The 14,073-nt window shown below is 40.5% G+C and overlaps 1 protein-coding gene across 3 annotated transcripts in view; it reads left to right on the plus strand.

Moving 5' to 3' along the window:
* Window positions 1-13,645, plus strand: part of TENT2 (terminal nucleotidyltransferase 2) — a 33,460-nt gene extending 19,815 nt beyond the window's left edge. For all 3 annotated transcript variants that reach the window (XM_079995638.1, XM_079995639.1, XM_079995640.1), the window contains 4 exons: window positions 5,790-5,926; window positions 8,653-8,744; window positions 10,186-10,265; window positions 11,811-13,645. In XM_079995638.1, the coding sequence (XP_079851764.1) occupies window positions 5,790-5,926; window positions 8,653-8,744; window positions 10,186-10,265; window positions 11,811-11,885 (384 nt within the window). In that variant the 3' untranslated portion in view covers window positions 11,886-13,645. The remainder of the gene's footprint in view (window positions 1-5,789; window positions 5,927-8,652; window positions 8,745-10,185; window positions 10,266-11,810) is intronic.
* The last annotated feature ends 428 nt before the right edge of the window (window positions 13,646-14,073 follow it).

A 14,073-nucleotide genomic window follows, 5' to 3' on the forward strand; every position in this document is an offset into this window, starting at 1 on the left:
CAATAATTAAAATCATATTTATTTATTTATCTCCAATATTTACATACCACCTAATGACAAAAGTCTTCTGCGTGGTTTGCAAGTAAAAATCAAGAACATAAAATACAACAGGAAAGAAAAACCTAATACAGGGGTCAGCAAGGCTTACTGGGCATGGGCCGGCTCATTCCCACGGAGATCCTCTGTGGGCCGGACTGGTGCGTTGGCGCCGGAAATCGCTTCTGCACATGCCCAGACGCCGGAAATCGCCCCTGCGCAGAAGCGATTTCCGGTGCCGCAGACATGCACAGATGCAATTTCTGGCGCATGCGCAGAAGCAATTTCTGGAGCCGTGGAAGAGTCACTGGGCGGCTCAGTTCGGTGGCGGCCATTTACCTTCCTGCTGGAGCGGTACCTATTTATCTACTTGCACTTTAACATGCTTTTGAACTGCTAGGTGGGCAGGAGCTGGGACTGAACAATGGGGGATTTGAACCGCCGACCTTCTGATCGGCAAGCCCTAGGCTCTGTGGTTTAGAACACAGTGCCACCTGCGTGCTTACTATGTGACAAAGAATAGAATGGTTGCCTGAGTGGCCATAGTGAGAGGGATAACAGAATCTCCATGAGCAAAGAGTTTCACAGCTGCAGGGCTATCACTGAGAAGGCCCAGCCACGTGTAACATCCCCATAACAAATGCCCATTGAGAGTAGCACAAGCAGGGCCTCCCCTTCTGACTGGTTTTTGGTGACGTGAGAGATCACAGCTGGAGCATTAGCATAGTCTCTTAAGTGCCCCAATGCATGTTCCCATTAGTGGGGAATTAATTACTAGCTTCTGTGCCTTTCCCCTGTTTTTTTCTTTTTCTGTTTTTACTGAAATAGCACAGTTTTGCTATTTAAAAAGCCAGGGAGAGGAAATGTAATTAAAGCCTCCCCTTGCAGAAAGTGAAACTGACATTGATGCAATTAAGAGACCAGCCTGACTGAAGCTGCAATTACATTTTATCTCTCTCTCTCTCTCTCTCTCTCTCTCTCTCTCTCCCACACCCACCCACATCAGATACTGCCATGGGGGGGGGGGGACAGGGTGGAGAGAGAAACATGGGAGGACAATGAGACAGCAGGCTAATGACAGAGTAAGTAAATAAAGGATGGTAGTTCTGGAAAGCTGGGCTAATGTGGAAGCAACTTAAAACCGAGCCCCCTCATAGGTCACATAGTAATGACTTCTGGGGCTCAGTTGGGCAAGAATAAGAGATGAGCAAGGTTGCTTATGCCTTAATTTCATTCTTTAAAGCATGTTGTGGATGCTGCACGATTTGTTCAACAAGAGAGGCTAAGGGTGGATTGAAATGGGTGTTGGAAAGTTTTGTGTTGACAAAGTAATTCCCTATGCTGCAAGAGAAACTCGTCTTTTAAAAAAGTTTGTCATGCATGCATGCCAAAGCGAAGAGGTTTAAACTAAACAGTATTTTAGTTTCAAGGGTGAGAAGGTCGAAGCAGGCGTCCATTCATGCCATGGGGCTCTTTTGTCCTTCCTTCTCTCAGCAGCTTCCCACATGTCCCTAAAATCTGGGGCCACACAGGGACTGGAAGCGGGGAGAAGAGAAACTAGAAGTTGCTTTGCGCAAGTGGATAGCCACTGTCAACCACAAAAATATATTATTTTCTATTGTTGTCCTGTATATGTATCTGTGTGGAATCAAACCTTTATATATTGTTCACCATATTGTTCACCTACTACTTATTTAAAATTGTGCTGAGCAAACTGTTCTGTAAAGCATCCACACTCTCTGCATAAGTTTATCAACTCATATTGAGAATCTGCTTTTTAAAATGCTGATCATACACAGTTAGACATTAACATCAGCAGTTACATGCTCTTTTTTTTAAAGGCTAGCAAGGAACAGTGGAAAACTTTCTGACATATGGTAACATTTTAGAGTAAGCAGATTTATCTGTCTTCTTGCGATCTCATGTCTTAGGTTAGTGTTAATGCAGCACTTTTTAAAATTACATAGTTTAGTAACTACTTAGTTACTGTACTCTATAGTTTCATGGCTCATTTATAATGTTGCAATAAATATGAAATTTTGTTTTACCATTTTTCTAAATGTAATTAATACTACATATTCATGTCACTTGACTTTTTAAAATTCAGTTTTTTAATGCTTAATTGACTTTCACATATCACTTAAGTGTAGCTAGTACCACACACTTGTATGGTTACACTTTACTGTGTAACTTAAAATTCCTATTTTTAAACACTGTTGCCTATGAGCATAACCTGGCTACATCATTTTCTGTTCAGTTTCCATTGAAATGAATGGGAGTTGTGTATTGGTGTAGCTCCTAATTATGTGCTTTATTTCTAAATTTGTATATCTTGTATATCTTGCTCTTCAGTGGCCAATTGGTGTTCCATTAAAACAATGTTTTGTTTTAATAAATAAGAAGAAAATAGCATTTATACAAAGCCTAGTGACAAGATGCATTTTGTATCCAAAGTAAGCACAACTTCCCATTCTTCTTGTTTCTTTTCACCTCATGTTGGCTATTTAGGGTGTGATACTTTTGTGGTAGTGGTTTCTTTTACATATACTGTACAATCAAGGGCCCACAACTACAGTTGAGCACTGAGTGAGATTTTGGAATACACATGCCAGAATATGATAAACACCCAATTAGTAAGTTTCAGGTAGTCAGAAGGTTTGGGTTATATACCTGCTGTGTCATTGAGCTGATACTTGCATTACAAAATTGGTGAATACAGTGGTACCTCTGGTTACGTACTTAATTCGTTCTGGAGGTCTGTTCTTAACCTGAAACTGTTCTTAACCTGAAGCACCACTTTAGCTAATGGGGCCTCCCGCTGCCACCGTTGTGCAATTTCTGTTCTCAACCCGAAGCAAAGTTCTTAACCCGAGGTACTATTTCTGGGTTAGCAGAGTCTGTAACCTGAAGCGTATGTAACCCAAGGTACCACTGTAAAGCAGTTTTAAAAAACAAAAAGGTTCAGTATGAAAGGGGGAGTTGGTCTCATGCTCCTGCCATTTGTGTCACTACCCTTTAGAGCAGTTTCAGGAAGATCCCAGGTAAACATGGTTTTGTACCAGGCATTATATTCTGCTCAGTGATAGCAGATATGAGCCTGAGACTCATTTCCCTTATAGTGGACAGAAAAATAAGTGTTTGAGCAGACTGCATTGCTTGACATGTACTGATTCTGAAACATTTGCCTTGCACTAGTGCACTTTAAGTTAATATGCAATCATAGGTCTTGTGATGCTCTGGTTGCATGCCATTATCATGGGCAGTTCGTTTTTTCTCCTATGGTCTTATGAACTTAACAGTTAGTTTTACAGAAAACAAGAAGCATTGACCAAAGTCTTTTTTTAGGTTTAGTTAAATGTAACAGTGATATTCAGAACTGTTCCGGTAGAATTTGCCTCCCCACTCTTCTCCCTGTGTTCCCCATCTTCTCCAGAGGGTCCCCTAACTCTTCAGAGGAGAAGGGGAGCTACAGAGGGTTGGAGAGGAAGGAGAAGTCTCATTGTGGAAATCTGTTTTACTCATGTATGGGCACAACTGGATTTCACCCACAGATCTTGGGAAACTTGTAAATCCTTATACAGGGACTACATGCCTATTTCTGGTTACTTTTGTGCACCTCTGGCAATTACCAGATGTAACTGCATTTTTCTGGCAAGTATTTAAGAAGAGTTTTATCACTTCCCAACTTCGCTAAATTTCTGGTACATGATAGGAATGTAAGAAAAGCCCTGTGGATCCAGACAAAGTTCCAGCTACTCAAACATCTTGCTCCCACAATGGCTGTCTTAAATGCTCTTGGGGAGCCCAACAAGAAGGATATCCAGGCAATAATCCTCCCAAAGTTATGAGACCTGCATTTGAGTCCCATCATGCATACTGTCTGTGCCTGGGCTTCAGCTGGTACTCCTGGCTATAGTTCTCCAGTTGTAAGATGTGACTAGTGATGGAACTCATTTGATAACTTTGAGGGCAAACAAAATAAATAATTCTAAGTCTTTTGCATCTAGAATGAATAACATGGTTTTACTTTGCTTTGTCAATGTGTAATAGCGTTGATGAACTTTTCTGCTTAATTCGCCTTATCTACTCTATGCAGTTTGGGTTTGTTAGAGTGGGGAAAAGGCTGGGTACTGTACTATCTCACCTTTTTCAGTAAAACCTCAGCAAGGCCTGTGTTAAAGCAACACAGAAAGTTAGCCCTATCAGTAAGAAGATACCCTTTGTCATCCTCTCCCTGCTTACGGCTGCCAGCATGTTGAGTATTTTGTATAATTTTGTCAAACTTTCAACACACATTTCTAATATTAGGGCTCCAGTTTTGGAGTCAAGCTGTAGGGGCAAATTTGTACATTTGCATTCCGCCGTTCTCTCAATAAAAAGCCTGCTGGATCACACCAATGGCCCATCTAGTCCAGCATCCTGTGGCCAACCAGGTGCAAGCAACACCTGATCACAGGAGCATTCTTCCCTCTTGTGGTTTCCAACAGCTGGTATTCAGAAACAAACCGCCTCTGACTGTGGAGGAAGATCATAGCCATTATGCCTTGCAGCCTTGGATAGCCTTATTTGCCATGATTTTTTTCTAATCTTCTTTAAAACCCCAGGTTGGCAACTGTCACTGCCTTCTGTGGAAGCAAGTTCTACAGTTGAACTGCACTGTGTGAAGAAGAACTTTCTTTTATCTGCCTGGAATCTTCCAACATTCAGCTTCAATGCAGATCCTCTAGTCCTAATGTTCCTCCATGCCATGCACAATTCTATACTCTTCTATCACATTGCCTCCTTACTCGCCTTTTCTCTAAACTAAAAAGCTCCAGATGTTGCAAGTTTTTCCTCCTAGGGGAGTTGCTCCCTTCCCTTGATAATTTTGGTTGCCCTTTTCTGAATTCTACGGTATTCTTTTTGAGATGAGGCAACTGGAACTCAAGGCTGCTCAGGCTTGTGTACTCAACAATTTTCCACTGTAGCACAACAACTGTAGGAAGTAAATATATGCTGAGAGATTGTAACTTGTTCAGGGCCACCTACTGACCTTCATGGCTGATTGGGACAGGAACTCAGATCTCCTTGGTCCATGTCTACCATTCTGTTCTCTCCAAAACACTTACTCCTATGTTTAGCAAGCAAAAGCTTTGCACCGTTCCTTGTGCTACCCCTTCATTTTAATGGGCATCTTTTAATTACCTGATAGAGTTTAAAACCAACTTCCCTGCATGCTGCAAATCAGCAAAATAGAAGGATATATGCTGAGGTGGCATTCCTTTGTATTACAGATGAGAACATTTATATGCAAGATACAGGGAGAGGAGCACTCCAAAGGGTCAGGGAGGGGCATTCCTTGCAGATGTTAGCTTTGTGCTTGGGATGGATGAGAGAGAATCTTTCTGAGGCTAGGAAGCTGATCCTCCGGTTACCAGAGTTATATTTTTCAGCGCCCGGCTCTTCTTCTAATGCTGATGCAATCTGTTTTTCCCATTGCACAGTCAAACATGATGTTTTGAAAATAAGCTGGCAATAATATGCTCAGATCTGGATTTCTTTTTTTAAAATTGCAATTTAAGTTTGAGTTTTTCAAGTCTCTCCGATTGTTCCAAACTGCATGTTAGTTGGAAGCGAGTACTACAGGTTGAATTGGGCTTATTAGGCCTCATTTTTTTTGCATGTTCAGCAACATATTAACTGATTTTAGCACCACAACACAGACACATTAAGCCTCAGTCTCTCTGTTTCTCTGTCTCTTATTGTTTTTACAGGAATCTTTTGATTCTACTATGCAGCTGCACCTTGTGCATCGAGCCCCATGCACCATTCCTCCTTACCTTTCCAAAAACCAGTCAACACTTGGAGACCTGTTGCTGGGCTTCCTGAAATACTATGCTACAGAATTTGAGTGAGTGATCAGCTTGTCACTTAATGAAGCCTAATCTGCCTACTTTGCTCTGGCGATTCTAATTGGTTCTGCGCTGGTTGCAATTTACAAATGAACTAAAAGGTCTTGTATTTCCGTTTGGTAGGGAATGCTTTCCTTTTTAATTTTTTTAAAAATGCCCACATGTAAAAATGCACATAGTGAGAGGTTAAGGCTGGGTGGCTTAATAGTTTACATGCAAAGGGAGGTTAAAAATGTATGGCACAAGCTAAGAAAAGTTAATAAATCAGTGGGAGGGTACTTGGACTTAGATCACCAATAATTTGGCGGTCTGCAGTTCATAGTTTACCAAAATGGAGTCAGGGAGTGTTGTACCTTGGAAGTTGAACGGAATCCATTCTGGAAGTCCGTTCGACTTCCAAAACATTCAGAAACCAAATCGCAGCTTCTGATTGGCTGCAGGAGCTTCCTGCAGCCAATCAGAAGCCCCGTCGGACGTTCAGCTTCCAAAAATAGTTCACAAACTGGAACAGTCACTTCCGGGGTTTGTGATGTTCAGGAGCCAAAACGTTCAGGAACTAAACTGTTCGAAAACCAAGGTACGACTGTAAAGGAAAACCTTCTCACAGTTGTACCCATGTGCATTTAAGTGCTGAGCAAGATCTGCCTATGGGATGGACCTGCTGTTCAGAGATATATATGCCACCATAGGACTATGTAGCAGCTGGTTTAGCAGGATGAAATATTGCTGAGCACTGTAATAGAATGGAAGTCAGTTTTACAGTAGAAATGGCAAAGCACTGTCAAAAGTACCATTTGTAAATACAAATTCAAGATTACGTTTGCTTCACTTATTCCACACAACTAAATTTGGGTGAATGCTGTTTTTACTGACTAGTACATAATTGTGGATGTCTTAAGCAAATACTGTACTTCTGTTTTACTGAAAATGCTAGCTAAATTAAACATATCCTAGAAATATATTCTGTAGGGGAGTGGGGAAATGATCTGCTTCCTGAAGTCCTTCTGACTGCAAACATTCTTAAATGTCCTATTTCATTTATACTGTTAAGGGAAGGTGGTAGGTTTTGCAGCTACCAATGAGTAGCAAAGCAGTTACTGGTGTAAATGTCATGCATATCTCCAGTGAGAGGGAGTTTAAGATTAAATGATCCCTCTAGATAAAAATTTAAATATTTGCCACTTAATAGCAAAGTTTAAATTTTATGAAGCAATTGCACTTTTATTAAGAAACATGGAACATTTCGGAAGATAAATAGGCAGTAATAACAGTTTCATAAATCTTCTTCATGTTACAATAATGCACAGTCTTAACTGCCCATTAGTTTGAATTTTTCATGGTGTAAAATTGTTTAAAATGTCTCAGTGGGACATTTCGAAAACTCCTACTTTTAAGCTGTTCGTTTTTAGTTACATAACAGACTACCAAGTTCAGATTTAAGGTCAACCTATGGTTAATCTGTATTTTGATAGATAAAACTAAAATAAGTATGGATTTGCTGTGTTCTCTTGTGGCAAAGCTTAGATTGACCAGCAACTCAGAATGAATAGTATTAGATATATCAAGTACATACAACAATTCATATACATGGATTTAAATTTTCAAAAGCTTTCAAACTGGCATTCAGATTTGCTTTTCTGCATGTAGAATAGTGATTTTCTACTACTCCCAGAACCGTTTTTGGGATAAGTCTTGCTGCTGCCCTGGTTGTGGTTGTTTCTTGCAATATGTGGTCCTTTCGTCTCTCTTCCTTGCCTTTTATAATGAAGGGGGTTTCTCCTAGTGAGTATTTTATATGTTTTAGAGGGGTACCTTTAGGTTAAACATTGCAGCCATTATTTCCAATGAAATAATTGCCCAACAAAAGTTCTGGATTCCTCTCCCCCCACCCCGACCTTTTTTTTTTCGTAGAGCTTGGAGCAAAGAATTGTCATATTGGATAACCCTATGACTTCCATTCAGTTTCATAATTTTTGCATTGCTTCCCTTATAGCTTCAATAGTTCTGGAATTTTTTTGGAGGTGTCCATAAAACCAGAAGTGTTTACATGCCCACTTAGCGAAGAAATTACAAAATATGCTATTCTGTCTTTGATTTCCCCAAGTGCATACATATATCGGCCTCAATAATTTAATATCAAAAGGTAGTTATAAATATTTGGGCTTTTTTGTTGTGCTGAAAAAGCAACTGTTTTTTCCCAGTGATTTTTAGAAGCCAGATGGATTTTGCAAAAAAAATGGTTAGCTTGGTTCAGAGTGCAGCGGAATGGTATTACTGTCTGCTGTGATCTGCTTAATTCTGTTACATAACTCTTTCCTTTAGCTTTTCCCCCCTTAAATTTATTGACAAGTTGGGATATAAGCCAAATGATGCTATAACATTTCTCTTTTCACTGACCTACATTCCCCCCCCCCCTTTGGAACTTTGCTAATGGGAGTCATTAGCAAAAATGGGGAATCCAAGATCTGAGGTCCAGTTTCTTATCTTCCAAATTTTTACTTGGTCCTATATAGATCTTCCCTGTGACCCTGATAACTTTAGCCAAGCACAGCTTTTCCTGATTTCTGCCACCTACAACAGCCACAGTGGCATTTCTAGGTTATTTTCCATTCTTATGAGCTGCTTCAAAGTGATGTGCTTACCAAATAAATAAAGATCATTACACAATAACTTTTTAAAAAACCCAAATTGTAAAAGTTTATTACAATTGTTTTCCATTTGCTAGTTGGAGCAGTCAAATGATTTCAGTTCGTGAAGCCAAGGCCATTCCAAGACCTGACGGTGTTGAATGGAGAAACAAGTTCATTTGTGTAGAAGGTAAATTCTGAAGCTTTTTTGTAACTTAACTGTTATACATATATAATCTGTTGGAGTGAAGAGTGTTGTGCTGCAAGCTGAGAACATTTAAGCAGTATTAGGGCTTTTTAAATGCAATGCCAATTTCTGGTTTATTGCAAAGCATCCATTCGCTATTTTGTCCAAGCAGGCTAATGAATGTTTTTTGTACGTGGGGATTGGAAATTGCATATTGATGTTCAGAGGATGGGTGCATGGAAGCCCAAAGCTTGTTTTCATAAGTCGAAACTAGGGGTAGCCAATGTGGTGTTCTCCAAATGTTGTTGGGCTACAACCCAACTAGTGGAAGCTGATGGAAGTTGTAGTCCACAGCATCTACCACCCATGCTCTAAACTATAGTTTGGCGTTAAGTGTGAACAGCCCCACTACATAAAGATACAATGTTTAGTTTGTCAGTATGTCACTGTTCTTACTCAATTAACGCTTGTACCATTCTTACAAAGCCTCTCACTATTATTGTTGTTTTTACAAAGAAAGAATAAAAATAGAGACTGATTTATCCACGGAATCATTCCCTGCTGCGTATTAAGTATTGTGAGAGATATATTTCACCATAATTTAAATAGTGTATGACTATTGCATACTTTTCATCTTGGAACAACCGTTAGTCCTCTGAAAGATAGCTTCCTTACCCATAGACCTTCTCAGATGCTATGGGGTGGGTGGGGCCCTTGAGTAGTTCTCCTACCCCCTGACATCTGAGGGTTGCAGCTTGGAAGAGCAGTTCCTAAGCTCTAGAATTCCTGCTCCACAGAGGTGCCGTGAAAAGTGGGTAAAAAATCATGTAAAGAAATCAATGTTTTCCTAGCAGTGGCCTGCCTTATGCCAGAAAAGCTGCCTTGAGGCTGTTGGTGTGGTTTTGCTTGTTCTCTCCTTTTGATAATTGCTTTAAACATGTATGTATTTAAGAGAATCCTGAAGAATTGTGCAAAGGCTGGAGATTCTCAGAAACATGCAGCTGTTATTTGCATTCTTTCATTCAAGTAATAATTTCTACTAAAATTGAAAAAAATACTCCCGTAAGGTGGATCTAACCCTTTGTATCAGTTTCATTAAGATAAGCGTACATAATTGTTCACTGAAATTGTAGTTTGCAGAGGAATATGTTCATACAACTCAACACAACTTCATGATTGCTAGGGTTTTGTCATTTTCTCAGATTATGGCCCTTGCAATGCAAAAAATAAACTGCAGTGGAAAAATGTTTCACTTTGACTACCCCCTCTCAGAAAATATAGTAAATGTAAGATCACCATCCTATACTTTCATATAGCTTTGTTGATTCCAGTGTAATTTTTCCTAAGTGAATAGTTTTAGGACTGCTGCTTTAGAATAAAAAAACACACCAAACAAACCCTAGTGAAAGCTACATCATTGGTAATGCTCTTTTAACCTTTCCAGAACCTTTTGATCGAACAAACACAGCTAGAGCGGTACATGAAAAACAGAAGTTTGACATTATCCTAGATGAATTTCGCAAGGTAAAAATGCACAACACTCCAATAAAGCTTTACAAAAAAGTGATTACATATAATTGTTTGAAGAAAATAATCCCCCCCCCCCCCCGGTGAAACTTGAGATCCAAGGCATATTTGTGCTTCTCTGATTTTTCTAAGCAATTAATCCTTGGCTTTCTTCCTCCCTCCATGGCTGAAATCCAAAGAACGGTGCAACTATTTCTGCGCACCCAAAGGGATTTTGGCCTTATGTTTTTCAAACAGCAACTTCCAAAGGCTTTGAAATTGAGAGGACTTTCAAAGCAGCCAAATGTATGACAAAAGTATGGCAAATGTACCTGCTGTTCAAAGAAGGAAAATGCATCTCCTTAGGATCCTTGCCATAGGACCTTTTTGTAGCCGGATCGCTGTAACTCACATGTCTTCAATGTGTTTCATACTTGGAAGCTAGTTTGACTTCTAAAATGGAGTATCTGGGAACTTACATAGTTAATTCAAGCTATAATACATGTAAATTATATTTTGAAACTGCTTGCAGGAGGAGGAAGCGGGCTCTGGCCAATGGAGGTGGGAGGGTCAGCCAGCCCATCAGTCATCCAACATGACAACGTCTGGTGATTTGGGTCATGTGAAATAATAATAATAATAATAATAATAATAATAATAATAATAATAATACAGTGGTACCTCTGGTTGCGAACGGGATCTGTTCCGGAGCCACGTTCGCAACTTGAGCAGAATGGAACTCATGTCTGCGCATGCGTGGGTTGCTATTTGCCGCTTCTGCGCATGCACGTGACGTCATTGTCTGTGCATGTGCGAGCGGCGAAACCTGGAAGTAACCCTTTCCGGTACTTCTGGGTCGCCGTGGGATGCAACTTGAAAAGATGTAACCTGAACTGAACGTAACAAGAGGTATGACCGTACTTTTATTCTTTATATACTGTCCACTTGATGGGCTTGCCCCAGCCACTCTGGGCGGCTTCTAGCAAATTAATCATCAAACACAGTAAAACATCACACATTAAAAACTTCTAAAAGTCATAGTTGTTTATTTCCTTGACATCTGATGGGAGGGCATTCCACAGAGCGGGCGCGACTACCAAGAAGGCCCTCTGCCTGGTTCCCTGTAACCTTGCTTCTCACAATGAGGGGACAGCCAAAAGGCCCTCGGAGCTGGATCTCAGTGTCCGGGCTGACCGAGCAGTTCCTTTTGCATACTTTTGCAGCACAGCCAATCGCACCAGGGCTTGCTGTCACCATTAGTCAGCTGATCAGCACTGACAGCAAGTCTTGCTTGCCATGAAACAGTGCCCACTAAGACAGCTGTGTCTCTACCTGTCCCACACTTGATGTCCATATGCTGTCCGGTGTGGGGCAGGTGGATGTGGTTTGAGGAAATGACCCTGCAACAATTTGCTTTTCAAGAGAGTCGGAAATTCTTATGGCACACTCAACCCCTTGCACACTGTGCACTGTACTTACTTTGATTGTGAATCTTACTAATTTTGTTGTCTTTCTTTAATATGTTCCAGTATGTTCATTCTTGCATTTTGTTCTGTTTCATAGTCATGGCAGAGATTGAGAGACAGGAGGGACTTGAACTGTGTACTACCTTTAAGAGCAACTCTACAGAAAAGATAATTGGCTTCCTTCTCCTTAAGTGGACCATTCTGAAATACACAAAAGACATTACTGAAACCCCGGGATGCATTTCCCCCCTCCCTTCCCACTGACCTTATTTTTAAAGAGGAGATTTTTCTTTCAAAATTTTGTTAAGGAAACTTTTGTAAGAATTAAATACAACCTTCATGAAATGCATTAACAATTTGAAGACTGGCTTTCTGAAACATATTGAATCAGTGACCAATAAAGAGATTGCTGTAATACTAATTTTGCAGATCTGTTGGGAGTTTGATTCATTGTTAACTTACGTTGTAGTGGTTTGACTCAGCCACATGGAATATTGAAATGTAAAGATGAAATGTTTGACAGTCAGGCCGTGACTTTAAAGTATAGCATACTGTGCACATTTCCTTACAAGAGAGAGTAGCTCCTGCTTTACAGCTGCAAAATGCAATATGCACTTTGGCTCTCCTTGGCTCTTTTCAGCTTTTAATAATCTTGTAATAAGAAACAGCAACTTCTAAAGAAAAATAACAACTACACCCTAAATGATGATGCTGATCTGGCTTAATTCTCAATGAGCTCGCAAATGTATTTGGATTGTGCTACTTTAGATTGCGTAGGACTGAATACTCCATAGAACAGAATTCCCTTCCACATTGAAAACCAGGTACTGGGTGGAAGGAGGCCAGGTTAAACCCTTTCCTGACTTGCAGCTTCCTGTATGGAAGGAATTTAGTTAAATGGGAGAGCCTATTCAAGTTGTGAGCCCCCGACCTGCAGTCTGAAGTGGCACAACTCATGCAGCAGGTTTGCCACCTCAGCGAGAATTTCTGGGGGTTGTATTCTTTACTGGAATTTTAAAGCAGCAGGATAATTTCAAGGCAGTTGAATCATCTGTGAGGCTTGCATAATGTGTGACATGCTGAGCTGAATGCAGCCTGCCATCTATGTATGGCAGCCCCTCGGGTTTGAAAAGCATTTTGTGTGTTTCCGGCCACCCTGGGGCTGGAAAAAAACAGGATGTTGTCAGGCAGTCTGTCTGCCATTAGGAATGGTCAGTGGGCTCTGTGTTCCTACTTGATGCACAGGCACTGCAGGTAAGATTTCTTTTATGGCAGACTGCTCTATGTTGCTTGATGCTCACTGCAGACTGAGAGTGGCGTTGAACATTACAGTGAAGCAGAGGGAAAGGAAACGCAAGGGAGAATTGTACTTCCTCTTAACTGCACTTCCATTGTGATATATGGATCCTACAAAGATGGTACCGTGGCTTGTACAACCCCCTCCCCAGTTTCCTGCGCCACAACAGCAGTGTAAGGAAGCATACTTTCTTTCCACTTCCTCATACACCCATCCCACTGCTCTGTTGTAAACTGTGGAGCTGCCATGAGTTGAGCCCTCTCCTACCGTTTTCTTTCCATATATATAAAGTAGTGACAACTGCGAAAAATAGCTGCTACGATAAGCCAAGTTGTTGTTGTTTTAATTTGTTTCTATTTTTGTGTAAATATTTGTATGTTGGTCAGCTGCTATATAAATCAGGATTTAAGAAAACTTAAATTTTAACTTTTCCCCCAAGAAGTATGAGACTTATTTTAGATCTGCTGTTGCACAATTTGTGCCTCTTATATTTATTGCAGACCAATTCATATGTTAACAAATGTTTACTTTTCACTGATGTCGAACTTCCTTTCCCCTCTAAGTTTAATATTTTTATTGTGTCAAGTGGAATAAAGTTTCTGTATTGAAAATAAAGCTATCTTTTGTATATTTCACCTTTTTCTTTCAATCCGCTTCTCGGCTCTTATTGTGTAGCCTGATAGTATTGTGAAGAGTGCTTTATCAATCTCAGCGATGTGAAGAAATTTGGATTTAAACTTTTTAGTCTTGCATACGACTTACAGGGCTAGCCTTAATACGATGGGCTAGAAGTGTGTTCTGGGACACAGTTTACATGATGTTGCTACTGCTACACATACTCACAACACCAGTTTCTTGGTGGCTGGGCTCCATGTTGCATTGATAGTGGGTTGCATGTGCCAATGGTGTGACTCACTCAGATCACCTCTCTCTCTCTGCCTCTGTGGGAGCCCTGCTTGGGTACTCATCAGGAGGAGTTAGGTTGATAGACACAAGATAGAGCATTTTTAGCAATGATCCCAAGATAATGCCCTTTTTAAAATGTGCTGGGACCGTGTGTGTG

Source organism: Podarcis cretensis (assembly GCF_951804945.1).
Source record: "Podarcis cretensis genome assembly, chromosome: 11".
NCBI classification, from domain to species: domain Eukaryota; kingdom Metazoa; phylum Chordata; class Lepidosauria; order Squamata; family Lacertidae; genus Podarcis; species Podarcis cretensis.